Genomic DNA, 15,999 nt, shown 5'->3' with positions numbered 1-15,999 from the left:
GCACATGGTTCCCTACAAAATGGAGGTCCCTTAATGGATGGGACGCCGGCCACTCGGCTCCCATGCAAGGCTGCCGCCGTGGGCGTCACCGGGAAGCGGGCCGCCCACCACCCCGCCTGGCCCTTGGGTCGCCCGGCTGCTCGGCCCGAAAGTGACTCGGAGGCCGAGGAGGGCGGCCCGGTCCGTCTGGGCGTCCGCGGGCCTGCGCCTATCTGGTCAGGCGCTGCCTCGGCCATGGCTGCCCGTCCCTCTCTCGCAGCTCCTCTCAGCCGCCCGTCGGGCCCAGCGCGGCGCGCTGGAGGCGGTGGAGGCAGAGTGGAACCGCCCAGCCTCGGAGCCCCAGCCCGGTGGCCGCGAGCTGCATCCGAGCCATGCGCCCCGCCGGTGGGCGTCCTCGCCGGCCTCCATGCCGCCTCAGGAGGCCGCGCTTCACCCGCCTTCCACCCGTGTTCCTGCTCTGCCCGGCGCCGGGGGGCGGGAAGACGCACGCCTGACCCCGAGGCATCGGCGGTCAGCGTGCGGTCTCCGCGGTAACCCGCGGCTCCGGGGCGCCCTTCGCGCCAGGAGGCGCCACATCTCACGGGCCTGAGAGGGGCCCTTGGCCAGTCATCCTCCCTGCCGGACGCCTGCGGGGCCACGTGCCCCGCCGGCCCTTTCAGGAAGCATTTATGTTAAGACAAAAAACACACCCTCCAAACTTCTATTGTTTTAGGAAACAAACTAATTCAACTGTTTGAGAGTTAAGTTCAGCGAAATTTAAAAAATTAAATTATTTAACTCTTTGTTCATATTCAATTCCAAAGTATTGTTTCACTTTAACTTCCTCCACAACACATTTAAGTAACTCACCAGTAGTGGGCATGCAGGAGGCAGCCAATCGATGTGTTCTCTCACATAGATGTTTCTGTCTTTCCCACTCTCTTCCACTCTCCCAAAAAATCAATGGAAACGTATCCTCAGGTGAGGATTAAGCCCTCCCACCCCCCAAAATCAATACAAATATTAAAATTTAAAAATACTGGAACCAAACCTCACATCACTTTGATTTAAGATAAATTATATTTAATCTTTTTCTTGTTTGGCAGGCAGCCAGATAAATTGGTGGTAGTTTGGACAAGAAGAAGCCGAAGGAAGTCTTCTAAGGTTAGTCTGTTTCTACATTTCTCACCTAAATATTGAATTCAATTTTAAGTTAAATTATTAAGCTTCTCTGGCCCTACCATTGAATATTTTAAAGCATTATTAGATGTCTTAGGTTATTTCTAGTCTACTAAAATGATTGACCAGGCATTGTAATCTTGTTCTAAAGTTCTTAAAATGGAAGCCCGATATCTGAGCCTTGATCTTGGATTTGGTAGCCTGGAGTAAGTAGTTATCTAACTTCCCTATACTAGGGTATCATGAATTAAATAGGCACCACTTATAAAATGTACGTAGGAATAATTTATTCAGATTCCAAGAGGATGAGGTTGGGGCACACATAAGGAATGATGAGTTATCTGAGTCCATTGCTGAGTTGAAGAAGAGAAGGGTTTGTTTTTTTCAAAGGCTTATATTTTTTGGACTGATAGCTTTATGGAGAGTAGAATAGAATTTTAAAATGTTCAATAGCAATTGCACAGATTTTTATTTAGGGTATCTTTTCAAATTTTATTTTTATTGAGCTAAAATTTACATACAGTGTAACACACAGATGTTAATTATATGATGTAGTGAGTTTTGATTAATATATACTTGTATAATTACCATTCTTATCAAGATACAGACTATTTCCACTATTTCCATCAGTATGTTTCTGAGGTGTAGTCATGTTATTTTGTATATTGGTAGTTTTTTATTCCTGAGAAGTATTTCATTATGTAAGTAATACTGCAATGTAATCTATACTAATAAAAGCATAATATGCTAATTAGACCAGACGTCCTTCTGGACGTCCTTCCAGACGAAGCCAGGGCTACGAGGGCTGAGGCAGCTGCTGCGGGGGGGGGGGGGGGGGGGTTGGAAGAAATTTAAGCCTTGGGCCCCCAGGTTTGTAAACCCACACTGGTGGTAAAAAATTTTGTTTAATTTCCGGGGAAATTGGAAAATATTTCCCATTTTGAGAAAAAACCCCCCTTAAAAATACTACTATCACAGAGATTTTTGGGGGAAAAAAAAATTTTACATTTCTTTTGGGGGAAACACTTAGGAATAGAATCACTGGTAATAAGGTAGATAAATTTTTTTACTTTTAAATGTAATCCCACTAGCATTATAGGAAATACTCAGTTGCTTTATAGCATGAATGGCATCATCTTCAAAGCATACATTTATAGTTTTGGGGCATTATATTTTAGATCTAGAATATTTTCTTATATATTTACATATGGGTTCTGAAAATAAACTTAAGATCTTCTTGTAGGTTTTGGTGATTGGGCCTTAAGCTTTGGAAAAAAACCAATATAAAATCATCACTAAGTATAATTAATAGATGAATATGACTACAATTATAAACATTAGAAATAGTCCCTAAATGTATTTAGCTATGTCAACAGAAAGTGATCCCCCTTTTAATAATTAGATACCATTATTTTCTTAGGAAAATTATGAAACATAATGAAATACTTTAGATTATAGGTAAATTCAGAATATCCATGCTTTTGAAGTTAAGTACACTTTTTATTTAGTTGCTAATAATTTTTATTTTACATCCAGATTTTTAAAATATATTGTATCAAATAGTAATTGAATCCATATGGTGAAATGCAAAAATGAGGCTACAGGTTGATTTTTCTCAGAATGCAATATTTTCTAGAAGGAATTATTTCTTATTTGTTAGACGAATTTTTCAGTTGTGATGATTTTAATATTTTAAATCCCTTCTGTATATTTTAGAATCATTGTGTTTTATTCCCATAATGTGTTAAACTTATTATAGCATATGCATAATATTAAAAAGGCTGTTTTATAAGTTGTATGCAACAGCTAAATAAGGTCATAAAAATCAGTTCCAGAAGCTGCAGAGGAAATGATTATGGTATTATTATAAAAGTTAAGCAAATAACGTTTTTTTAAAAAAATTTTGTTTTATTGCTTAAAGTATTACAAAGAGTATTATATATGTCTCCTTTTTTTTCCTCCCCTTGACCTTCCCCTGGCCTCCCATACTCCCCAGTATCTTGTGTCCATTGGTTATGCTTATATGCATGCATACAAGTTCTTTGGTTGATCTCTTACCCCCGCCCCAACCCTCCCCAGCCTTCACTCTGTTCGATGTTGCTCTGCCTCTGTATCTATTTTTGTTCATCAGTTTATAATGGTCTTAATTATCCACAAATGAGTGAGATCATGTGGTATTTTTCTTTCATTGACTGGCTTATTTCACTTAGCATAATGCTCTCCAGGTCCATCCATGCTGTTGCAAATGGTAAGAATTCCTTCTTTTTTACAGCAGCATAGTATTCCATCGTGTAGATGTACCACAGTTTTCTAATCCATTCATCTGCTGATGGGCACTTAGGCTGTTTCCAGATCTTTGCTATGGTAAATTGTGCTGCTAAGAACATAGGGATGCATATATCCTTTGTGATTGGTGTTTCTGTTTTCTTGGGATATATTCCTAGAAGTGGAATCACTGGGTCAGATTGGAGTTCCATTTTTAGTTTTTTGAGGAAACTCCATACTGTTCTCCACAGTGGCTGCACCAGTCTGCATTCCCACCAGCAGTGCATGAGTGTTCCTTTTTCTCTGCATCCTCTCCAGCACTTGTCGTTTGTTGATTTGTTGATGATAGCCATTCTGACAGGTGTGAGATGGTACCTCATTGTTGTTTTGAAAGCAGATAACTTCTTAATCTTGAGAAACTTAAGACATTTTCAAATTCTTGTTTCCAGCTATTTTTTAAAAATTAGCTATCAGTTATATTAAATCCAAATAGTAGAATCATTGTTTTCTTCTGAAAAGACTCTTCTGTGTTCCTTTAAAATATACATTATTTGCTGCTAAGTCCTACTGAAATCACTTAGGGGAAAACAGATCTCTGCAACCACTAGCCAGAAAATATTCTAGTTTTTAATTTTTTTTTAAAAATATATTTTATTGATTTCTTACAGAGAGGGAAGGAGAGGGGTAGAGAGTTAGAAACATCGATGAGAGAGAAACATCGATCAGCTGCCTCCTGCACACCCCCCACTGGGTATGTGCCCGCAACCAAGGTACATGCCCTTGACCGGAATCGAACCTGGGACCCTTCAGTCCGCAGGCCGACGCTCTATCCACTGAGCCAAACCGGTTACGGCTAGTTTTTAATTTTAAATATGGTTCTGAAAAGAGTTTGAGCTACACAGTTATCAATTTTTTTTTATCATCTGTTTAGCTTTCTACTTATCTTTCCTGATTCTGAGTGTATCTACTTTTTTTTATATTGGTTGATTCAAATTTATAACTGATACCAGATAACTATCAGATTAGATAGTAAAATATTAAGGCACATTGCATTACTTGATTTAAAGTTTAGTTCTTAGTTTATTAATCACTTTCTTTAGATACATATCTATTTTTATTGCTAAATCTACAAAGAGCTCTTTGCTGAATTATCTTTTATTGAGAAAATAATTATCATGGCTAATTAACACAATATGCAGCTTCCCCTCATCTTCTTAAGTCATGGCATTTATAATAAAGGTTATTAGGCTGCAGTTCATGTGTATATGCTTAAATAAATTATTTTTCAGGATATAATAAGTGTTAATAGGAAGCAGGGCAATTATGTTAGACCAGAAAAATTGTGGCAGAGTAGCCTGTGCCTTAAATCCAGTGTGCGAACTATAAATTTAAACTCACAGAGAGATGGGAGAATGCCAAAGGGAAACCAGAATTCTAAAGTCCTCACTAGCTTTTTTATGGCATTACCACCTTTACTTTCTTGCCCTTTACTTTCTTGTGGTTGTATTACACCTTTACTTTCTTGTGGTTGTATTACACCTTTACTTTCTTGTGGTTGTATTACAGCCTTTACAACGCACTACAATATCAAGAGGGGAGGCTACAATTGCAGAACTTTGCCTTATAGTGGTGATGGTGGCAGCTCTAAGATAACTTTATATCTGACATCCTAAACTTTTGAGTGCATGCAGTTTAAATTGAAAATTATCAACTTAATATCTATATAACAATTACAAATTTTCAGTGAAATATTTTCATTTTTGTAGGAATCGAAAATAAAAAGTGAGTGCATATTCTGTGTTTGGTTCTATACAAGGTACATATCTTTTAGGTAAAGTATGACATGAAATAATTAGAAAATAAAACATTTTATAGAGTAAACTAGAGGCCCGATGCACGAAGATTCATGGGCCTTCCTGCCCCTGGCTGCCGGCACCGCCTTTGCTCCAGCCTGGAGGCGCCTTTCTGCCTTCCCACGCTGCCCAGAGGCCTGGAGCGGTTGGGGCAGTGTGGAATGCCTGCATAGTTGCCATGGCGACGGCACAAGTGTCCTGCCCCGCCCCCGGCCTCTCAGCACCTGCGTATGCAAATTAACCCGCCATATTTGTTGGGTTAATTTGCATACTCACTCCTGATTGGCTGGTGGGCGTCGTGAAGGTATGGCCAACTTGCATCTTTCTCTTTTATTAGTGTAGATACCACAAATTGAGAAATTTTGCCTTTTTTCCTAGGCCTTTTTTGGCAGATGCCAAAGGATCTGTGATGTGATTAAAATGTGAGAAAATTTGTATAAGGGGAACTGGATTATTGCAACCATTATCTGTACTAGGATACTGGAAAATGATTAACTTGCCTTTCATTACCATACTGAGGCGCTAAATAGCTGTACCTATGCTTTTGTACCTAATTATTTCATAGGGAAATCCTTTCTGTTACCCTGAATGAAAACTGATTCGGGTTATTATAGTGCTGATATTTGCCAATATGATGTACTTTTTCTATATCAAATTCTTAAGAACCTAAATTACTGTCCCTGTGGATTTGTACAATTAGATGTTTATTACCATAGCTATTTTTAGTTACCTGTATTAGACTTTTCATTCTTGTTCTATCTTCAGATACTTGAATTCAGTTTGAGGTAGAGGTTGTAGTAAGCTCTTTGAAAATAGAAAAGCCATTTTTTTCATGTTTGCCACTTATGTGCATAACCTTTTCCTCTTCAGTAAAACTGGTCCTGCTTTTTGTCTAATATATAATAATTCATTAACATTATAAAGCTGGCATTGCCAGCTGTTCAGCTGGACTATTTGATATTGTTTCATTGTCCTCTCTTAGCCAGGTTATACAGTCTCTGGAAAGAATATCAGAAAGCCAGAGCTCTTTAAAAAAAAAAATATATATATATATATATATATATATATATTTATTAACTTCAGAGAAGAAGGGAAAGGAGAGATAGAAACATCAACCATGAGAGAGAATCATTGATTGGCTGCCTCCTGCATGCCCCTCCAGTGGGTATCAAGCCCACAACCTGGGTGGGAATCGAATCTGTGACCTCCTGGTTCATAGGTTGACGCTCAGCCACTGAGCCATGATGGTTGGGCAGAAAGCCAGATCTCTTAGTTGGACCTTTCTCACTGGGAAGAGAGGTGCTCGATAGAATAGTGAGAAAATGGCAGCACACTAGCAACTTGGGAACTACCATCCTTCCATTTCTTTTTATTTAAAAAAAAAAGATTTTTAGTTTGTTAAGCAGATTATATTTTTGTTTGTTAAGTAATTGAATTACCATTCCCTGATTCAAAACTGAGGATTGAAAGAGGTCATTTAGAGGACCAGCATTAGGAGACCTGAGGAAATTATCTGAAACCACCATCTCTTAACTGCCCAGATGGTGGGTGAATTCCACAATCCCTGTTTTCCCCATTTTTGATCTGTTATTCATATAAATATTAAGACCTTAGCGATAGAAGACTATTTTCTTGACTACCATATGAATCAGGGATAGAGCTGGGCTTGATGTTGGTTGGATGAAGAACTCTGAACTTGGAAATCATTGAGTCTGGTTCTTCTACTGTTTACTAGTAGGGTTCAAGCAAGTCATTTACTCTTTGGTTGCTTCTATTTCCTTTTATAGATTTGGTCTAGATTTCCTAAGAATATATTCAGGCCTAAAATTCTTTTATGGCAATTTTTTTTGTCATAAAGAATTTTTCAAAGACATCTTTTCTTCTGTGGGTCAGAGAAGTTGTTATTCTCTTTATGTTTCTATTGTATGTGGAGGCTATGAAAATGAAAATGAAAATATAATTATGGGAAGTTTGAAGACACTAGAGAAATAGCCTGGTCTACCTTCCCAGTACATGATAATTAGAGTTGTCATAAGTCTTCAGAATTAAGTATGTAGAGTATGTAGAGTGGAGTTTTGATTAAAGATTATCTAAGGCAGAAATTTATTTTTCAAAATGGAGATTGTTTACTTTATGGAGTTTTGTTTTAAGACTATAACAAGCATGGAAATAGGAAGGGGAATAAGCAGAGGAATTTCTGGAGATATTTTTTAATCAACAAAACTTGGTTTTTTACCTTGACTATGGTGTGCTAATGTGGTGAGTCTCTACTTCCCTTTTCTCATCTGAAGTTTTGTGATTGGAAGCAGTGGAGAGAGAATAGAGGGAGAATTATTGACAATTTATGGGTTGGAGGGTGAGAACACTGCTAAACCTACATCTTCTGCTGGTATTGTAGCTAATAAGACTGAAAAGATTTGCATGGTATAAATCTCTTTTTTTAAAAAAATATATTTTATTGATTTTTTACAGAGAGGAAGGGAGAGGGATAGAGAGTTAGAAACATCGATCAGCTGCCTCCTGCACACCCCCTACTGGGGATGTGCCACAACCAAGGTACATGCCCTTGACCGGAATCGAACCTGGGACCTCTATCCAATGAGCCAAGCTGGTCAGGGCTCTCTTAATCTCTTAATATCTTGCATGGTAAGATTCCATGATCTTAATCTCTTCTCAATTCTATTTCCTGGGTTCAAATCCAGTTTCTGCCACTTACTTGCTTTGTGATCTTTGGTCAGTCGGTGCCTTGGTTTCCTTGTTTCTTAAATCTGCTCACTCACATGCATCTGCACTCATGTACTCAAACTTCTTTCCTGCTATTGCAGAGTGGTCTGTGGTGAATCTGTCTCCTTTTGTACTGTTAAGGACATTACTCTAGCAATTCTTTCTCTTCTGTATCATTAAATTGTCCTTCTTAAATAGATATTTTCCATCAGCGTGAAAATATTTTTTTTATTTTTTTTTAAAATTAAATCTTTATTGTTCAGATTATTACATTGGTTCCTCTTTTTTCCCACCATAACTCCCCTCCACCCAGTTCCCACCCCACCCTCCGCCCTCACTCCCCACCCACTGTCCTCATCCATAGGTGCACGATTATTGTCCAATCTCTTCCCGCACCCCCCACACCCCTTTCTCCCCCCCCCCCCCAAGAATAGTCAGTCCATTCCCTTTCTATGTCCCTGATTCTATTACAATCACCAGTTCATACTGTTCATCAGATTATTTATTCACTTGATTTTTAGATTCACTTGTTGATAGATGTGTATTTGTTGTTCATAATTTGTATCTTTAGCTTTTTCTTCTTCTTCTTCTTCTTAAAGGATACCTTTCAGCATTTCATATAATACTGGTTTGGTGGTGATGAACTCTTTTAGCTTTTCCTTATCTGTGAAGCTCTTTATCTGGCCTTTACTTCTGAATGATAGCTTTGCTGGATAAAGTAGTCTTGGTTGTAGGTTCTTGGTATTCATCACTTTGAATATTTCTTGCCACTCCCTTCTGGCCTGCAAAGTTTCTGGTGAGAAATCAGCTGACATTCGTATGGGTACTCCTTTGTAGGTAACTGATTTTCTTTCTCTTGTTGCTTTTAGGGTTCTCTCTTTGTCTTTTGCTCTTGGCATTTTAATTATGATGTGTCTTGGTGTGGTCCTCTTTGGATTCCTTTTGTTTGGGGTTCTATGCGCTTCCTGGACTTGGAAGTCTATTTCTTTCACCAGGTAGGGGAAGTTTTCTGTCATTATTTCTTCAAATAGGTTTTCAATATCTTGCTCTCTCTCTTCTTCTGGCACCCCTATAATTCGGATGTTGGTACGCTTGAAGCTGTCCCAGAGGCTCCTTACACTATCTTTGTATTTTTGGATTCTTTTTTCATTTTGCTTTTCTGGTTGGGTGTTTTTTGCTTCTTCGTATTTCAAATCTTTGACTTGATTCTTGCGATCCTCTGGTCTGCTGTTGGGAGTCTGTATAATATTCTTTATTTCAGTCACTGTATGCTTAATTTCTAGTTGGTCCTTTATCACAACATCAAGGGTTTCACTAGATTTCTTGAAGATCTCACTACATTTATCGGCGGTCTCACCAGTCTTTTTGAGGGCCTTATTAAATTTATCGGCGGCTTCTAGACAGTTCTTTAAAGACCTTAAAAGTGTGGTTTTGAACTCTATATCCAGCAGTTTGCTTTCCTCCATTTCTGTCATTTGTGTCCTGTTTCTTTGTCTTGGCATTTTTTATGCTTCGCTGTGTCGATAGAGTGCCTTTCTGTGCTAAGTGTCCCAATTAACTGAGGTAGACACTCTTGGTGCACCCCCTTGTGGGTTTTGTGCACAGTCTTGTTGTAATTAAGCCTTGATTGTTGTAGTTATCACTGGGAGGAATTGACCTCCAGGCCAATTGGCTGTGAGAATCAGCTGTGTCTGCAGTGGGAGAACTTCTGTGCTGGAGACACCCCTCTGGGGCAAGACTTGCTTCAATGGGACTTTGGTGCTCACTGAATCTGCCCCCTGAGTGTGTCTTTTATGGTTCCACGGAGCTGCAAACTGGATGGTCCCACTCTGACCTCTGGGCTTCCTGGCTCCTGGATCTCTAGGGAGGTGCTAATCTAGCCTTTGCCTGCGGCTATCCACCAAAAGCCTCCCTGCAGGGCTTGGGCTGGGCGGGTCCCATGGGATCAATAGGGCGGGGCTAGCAGTTATGGCTGCTCTCAGTCTTGCCTTCAGAGGCTCTGCTTCTCAGTGTCCCAGTAATCCCTGCAAGCCCCTCGGAGAGAAAGCTGCCCTCGGGTTCCGACCTATGCCAGACAGTCCTGCTTCTCCCGTATGAGCCTGGGTCCCTAGAGACTCGCCCGGAACTGGAGCTCAGAGCCTGAGACTCCCTCCCAATTGAAAACGACAACCGCGCCCTCAGCCGCCAGCCCGCTCCGCATGCACTCCGCACCTTAGTATTTTACTCCCGTACTGCGCTTCCTCTGAGTCTCGGTATGCTTTTCTCTTTCCTTCTAGTTGTAGAATTTCCACTCAGCCAGCCTTCCTGTGGTTCTGGATGATGTCCGTTCCATCTTTTAGTTGTATTTTTGAAGTGGTTGTTCGAGGCAGCAATCTCCAGTGTTTACCTATGCCGCCATCTTGGTTTCTCCGAAAATATTTTTTTCTTCTTAAAAAAATTCTCTCTGACAGTATTTTTCCCACTAGCAACCAAACAACTTCTCTCTTCTCTTTAAACAAAACACCTCAGAGGAGTTGTTTGTACTTGCTATCTTCAATTTCTTTCCTCCTATTCTTTCTTGAACCCAGGCATTTGCCGTCATCACTCTACTGAAACTTACTCTTGTGAAGTCAATAATAGCTTCTGCTTTGTTAAATCCAGTGGTTATTTTTCAGGTCTCATCCTATTTGACATATCACTAACATTTGGCACAGGTGGTTGATTGTTCCTTTTTCTTGGAAACATTTTCTTGACTAGACTTTCAGGATCCCAGTACACTTCTACTTTTCCTTCTGCTTTACTGACCATCCTTTTCTGATTCCTTCTCATTTCCTTGACCTGTAAATATTGTGCTCCAAGGTTTAGTGCTTGTGCCTTTATATTCTTCTTCTTCATTTTTAAATATTTTTATTGATTGCACAGAGGAAGGGAGAGGGAGAGAGAGTTAGAAACATCAATGTTGAGAGGAAATCATTGATTGGCTGCCCCCTGCACGACCCCTACTGGGGGATCAAGCCTGCAACCCGGGCATGTGCCCTTGACTGGAATCGAACCTGGGACCCTTCAGTCTGCAGGCCAATGCTCTATCTACTGAGCCAAACTGGCTAGGGCTGTGTCTTTATATTCTTTATCTATACTCCCTTGGTATCACATCCACTCTTAAGCTTTAGGTATCACCTGTATGCTAATGATTCCCCAATATATAATCCCAGAGATATACTAGTATATTTAGCAGTCTATTTGAACATCTGTACTTGAATGTCTCCTAGGCACCTCAGATTTAATGTGTGTAAAACTGAGTTCTCTGTCTTTCCAAACCTGCCCCTCCTGCAATCTTGCTTGGTTGTTAATAGCTGTTCCTTTCTTCTACCTGCTCAACAAGGGCAAAGGCCTTAGAATTGCCATGTCTACTTTCTTCCTCTCATCTAATCAGACAGCAGATCTTATGGATTCTGTTTTGAAAATATAAAAATATTTTCAGAATCTAGCTAGTCATTTTATACCATCTTTCTACCATTCCAAGCCAAGTCACTATCAGCTTTCTCCTGGTTTATTGCAGTAGCTTCTTACTTCTTCTCCTTGTTTTCCTTTCTTATGTCTGGAGCCTATTCTTGATACATTAGCTGGAATGAATCTGTTAAAACATTATTTAGGTTATCGTTTTTCTGCTTAAAACCCTCTAGTAGCTTCCTGTCTCCCTCAAATTACAAGCCAAACTCTTTGCAATGGCCTCCCAGATCCTTATATGATTGGACCCTCATTATTTCTCTGGCCTTGTCTCCTACTCCTCTTCTTTTTGATGACTCTGCTCCAGCCACATTGACCTCCTTGTGATCTAACTGCCTCAGCACCTTTCCAGTTGCTATACCATCTCCTTGGAAAGTTCTTCTCATGTATTTATATATCTGATTCTTTCACCTTCTTAAGGCCTTCTCTTAACTGTTACCTTCTCAATGACACTTTCTCTGACTACCCATTGAAAATTGTTACTTTCTTTTGCCCCCCTCTACCCTTCTTCCATACTTCTATTTTTCTCCATAGCAATTATCTCCACCTAACATACTATATATTTTACTTAATTATTTTGTATGTCTCTTCCTATTATACTGTAAACTCTACTAAGGCAGACTGTTTTGTTTTTTCCCACTCCGAGTGCCTAGGCAGTGCTTGGCAGACAGTATCATCGAGTGAGTGAGTGAGTGAGTGGAGTGAATGAATGAATGGTAGTTATACATCATAGGCTTCTTAGGCAGATTAAATGAGTTAAACATAAGTAAATTCCAAACATGGATTGACATATAGAAAGTTCTTTATAAACTGTCAGCTTTTATTATCACATTCATGGCATTTCCATGGATAGTCCTACAGGCCATAAAGATGAAGACTTAGTTGAGATGTCTTGGCATACCTAATGTTCCATCAGCTTTGGCTGGAAATGCCACCACAAAGGAAGAACTATAGTGGTAACTCCCAAATTTGTGGGGGTTCCTTAGGGAACCTTGATAACCAAGATTTACAAGGAAAAAAATCTTTAAAATTACACACACTAGAAATATTAACTGCAAAAACTGCATTCTTTATTTTTTTTACTTGTTCCAAATAAACATCGACAGTCTAATGGAAAATGAACTTAAATGCAAAGCAGGCAATTACTTTTTCCTTTCTTTTTCATTTAAAAATATGTTTTTATGCTATAATATAGCAACATGTACACTCATTCAGTACCAGATTTTTCTACCTTGAAAACCACCAAATTGTTAATTTGCATTTTCACTGCCTGATATATTATTAAGGAAATGCTATAAGTTTAACCTTAAAATAAATTTAGACCAATAAAATACAACCCATTTCACACATTAGAGTTCCAAAAAGATTTCTTACAACAAACAGGGTTCTGCTGCCAAAATAATTTGAAAACCACAGAAGTCAGATAAAGTTATTCATTTTTTAAAATATATATATTTTTATTGACTTAAGAGAGGTAGGGAGAGGGAAAGAGAGAAACATCAATGATGAGAGAGAATCATTTATTGTCTGCCTTCTGCATGTCCCCCATTGGGTTCAAGCCTGCAACTTGGGCATGTGCCCTGACCAGGAATTGAACCTGTGACCTGGTTCATAGGTTGATGCTCCGCCACTGAGCCACATCAGCCAGGCAAGTCATTCATTTTTTTTTAAAACATATTTTATTGATTTTTTACAGAGAGGAAGGGAGAGGGATAGAGAGTTAGAAACATCGATGAGAGAGAAACATCGATCAGCTGCCTCCTGCACACTCTCCACTGGGGATGTGCCCGCAACCAAGGTACATGCCCTTGACCGGAATCGAACCTGGGACCCTTCAGTCCACAGGCTGACGCTCTATCCACTGAGCCAAACCGGTTAGGGCAAGTCATTCATTTTTAAATTCCAAATTCTGTTTTTTAATGGGGTTTTCACCTTAGAGTCTGTACAAATTCTAGCCAGAGTAAGAGTTCCTGGACATGCCTAAAACTGCTGCTGCCCAACTCTTAGATACTTCAGACAGTGACATGATTCCTGTCTACACAAGGACAGCCTGTACTGCCCTCTCTCACAATGGAAGGTTGCAAACCAGGAAGTGCCTGAGTTAAAATGAGTATCTCTGAGGTCGTGAATTCCCACCTCACACCTTCAGGGGAGTTTGGAGTCTTCCATTTATCCCAATGAAGAGGAGATTTAGTTGTAGCCAGTGTCACTTTATGTGAGAAAAACTCAGAAGGCAACAGCTTCACCCTGCTGCACCAGTAATGGCCCAAACAGCCAATGTGTTGTTACTGCCAGCACTGAGCCACATCAGCCAGGCAAGTCATTCTTTTTTTTTTTTTTAGAAGAATAGCGACCAAATACTGGGAGAATCTACAGAAGCCCCTCATACTGTGAGAGCATGGCGTGTAATTCCCACAGCAAAAATCAGAGAAAGGTCAGGGGAGAGATTCTTGAGGATAATTTACAGGCAGTATATAGGAGGTTTCCAATGAGAACATGTTTCCAGAACTTCGTGGTGGTTCCCAATTTTGAAGCAGGTGTCCCCTTTCCTCCCCTTTCCCCCATCACAATTGTCACAGACCTTTGGCAATGTTACAGAGGTCAGGCAGTGAGGAAGGGGTCTGTGTATAGACCCAGCTATTCCTCTGTGTGTCTGAGGCGACTGGGGTGGGGACAAACAATGTCAACATTTAAAAACTTTGTCATCTTCAAGAATGGCATAAAGTGGAGAGTAGTTTTTGGCAGAGAGGGGTTTTCTCATTACCTTTACCCTCACCTGAAATCACATCTTTTTCTTTTAGCAGAGGTAGAAGTGAAAGGATCCACAAAGGCATGTAAAACCTGGATGATTGAGTGCTGCGATTGGAAAACTAGCTTCCTTAACCACAGCCTTCCATGGGTTTTATTTGTTCGAGATTGTTTTCCCAAATGAAAACCTGGCATCCTCCATCAGACGGTTGGAGGGTGTTGAATGTCGCAGGATCTGTCTATCAATGGGAATGGTGGGGTCTAGAGCCGGCAGACTCTCATGCAGCACTGAGTCCCACCATTATTGCCACAGAGGATACAATCCAACAAAAGTGATGCTGAGAAGATAACCTAGTGTTCTCAGCCCTCTATTTTGCATCTTTGGGAAGAGTGGTGTCCTGATAGTCCACAGACCAGTGAGAGCCCAAGGGAACAGAAATTAAAAAAAAAAAAATAGACCCTATCCCCAACTCTGAGAACCCTCTGGGTCTTTGCTGGCATGAAGCCCACACAAAGACACCTAAGCAGAGAAGTCCACCCTGCTCCCCAGTCACGTGGTCTTGACTGGCGATTTCTTGGCACAGGAGGGACACTGTAGGGGACACTGATGAAGGCCCATTTCTCACTACGCCAGAACCTGATGATGGGGCCTTGCTCAGGGAAGTCAGAGGCAGTATCAAAGTAGGCAAAACAAACGTAGCCCAGGTAGGTGGCTAGGCAGATGAGGATGTGCCATACACAGTGCAGGTAGGGAAAGTGGAAGGATGGCAGCAGTTCACAGAAGGCCCAGAAGAGGGCAAGGATCCAACAGAGGCCTGAGAAGAGGCCCAGTTTAAATATATGCACATTGTCACACCTCTTTAGCTCTGCAATGAGCAGCACAATGCAAGGAACCCCCAGTGTCCTCAGAGAGATGTTGATAGCATGCTTGACAAATTCCAGGCACGTTGTAACTGCAGACAGGATGTAGACCACTGCCTTGAACCTGCCATGTCGTTCCGGAAGATCTTTAGTAGACCTTCTAGGCAACCACATGGTCAGAGCACACATCAGAACCCAAAGGATTGCAAGTTCATCCAGCATCTGACCCAGGAAACTCAAGAGTTGTGTGAAAGTAGACAAATCCAATTCCTACCAAAACTAAAAGAGTCCATATTAAGTAAATGCCATTGTTGAAACACATTGCACACTGATGAAACAAGATGGGCAGTAAAATGAAAAACAAGACGTTGCTGATCCTGTTGTAGAACTTGGTGATGGCAGACACGATGGTGTAGTTGTCCTCGCACCAGTCTGCCTCTGAACTGCCAGCCCGCAGCTGATCCCGCCAGTACAGGATGCTATGGCCTCTCTGGGGCATTGGAGCAGCTGCTCCTGCAGCCAAGAAGCCAGAGCTGCTGCTGTACGCCAGCCACTTCTTCCTTTTGACAAATAAATTTGCCTTTAAGTTCCCTGATCACAAAAGTAATTTTTAAAAATTTCTCCTAATAAAATTTTGTCGTCATGAATAGTAGCTTTTGAAAATATAAAACCCTTCAATTTTGCATCTTCTTTTGTATGTAGGTGGGAGAAAGGGTGAAAGTTTGTTTATAGATGTCAATGGTAGCTCTCATGTGATGTAACTGTAATGGCCCAAGTTTAAAGCTTGAAAAGCTTTATTTGACCAGTTATTTTTGTTTCAGGGAAACTATAGATCTAATGGATAGTTAAGTAGGGTCAATATATTTTTCTAAATTATTAACATTGCATTTCCTGTACTTCATAT

General features: G+C 40.4%; 1 protein-coding gene and 1 pseudogene across 1 annotated transcript in view; one reads left to right on the top strand and one right to left on the bottom strand.

The window, feature by feature from the left end:
* The first annotated feature begins 234 nt into the window (after positions 1 to 234).
* The window catches only part of EHBP1 (EH domain binding protein 1), a 276,286-nt gene continuing 260,521 nt past the window's right edge, over positions 235 to 15,999 (top strand). Inside the window, exons 1-2 of the mRNA XM_023745988.1 lie at positions 235 to 530; positions 1,086 to 1,143. Coding sequence (XP_023601756.1) covers positions 235 to 530; positions 1,086 to 1,143 — 354 coding nt within the window. The remainder of the gene's footprint in view (positions 531 to 1,085; positions 1,144 to 15,999) is intronic.
* Positions 14,333 to 15,594, bottom strand: LOC102429549 (annotated as a pseudogene).

Source organism: Myotis lucifugus, unplaced genomic scaffold (assembly GCF_000147115.1).
Source record: "Myotis lucifugus unplaced genomic scaffold, Myoluc2.0 scaffold_6, whole genome shotgun sequence".
NCBI lineage: Eukaryota > Metazoa > Chordata > Mammalia > Chiroptera > Vespertilionidae > Myotis > Myotis lucifugus.
This window is presented reverse-complemented; position numbering and strand designations above follow the sequence as displayed.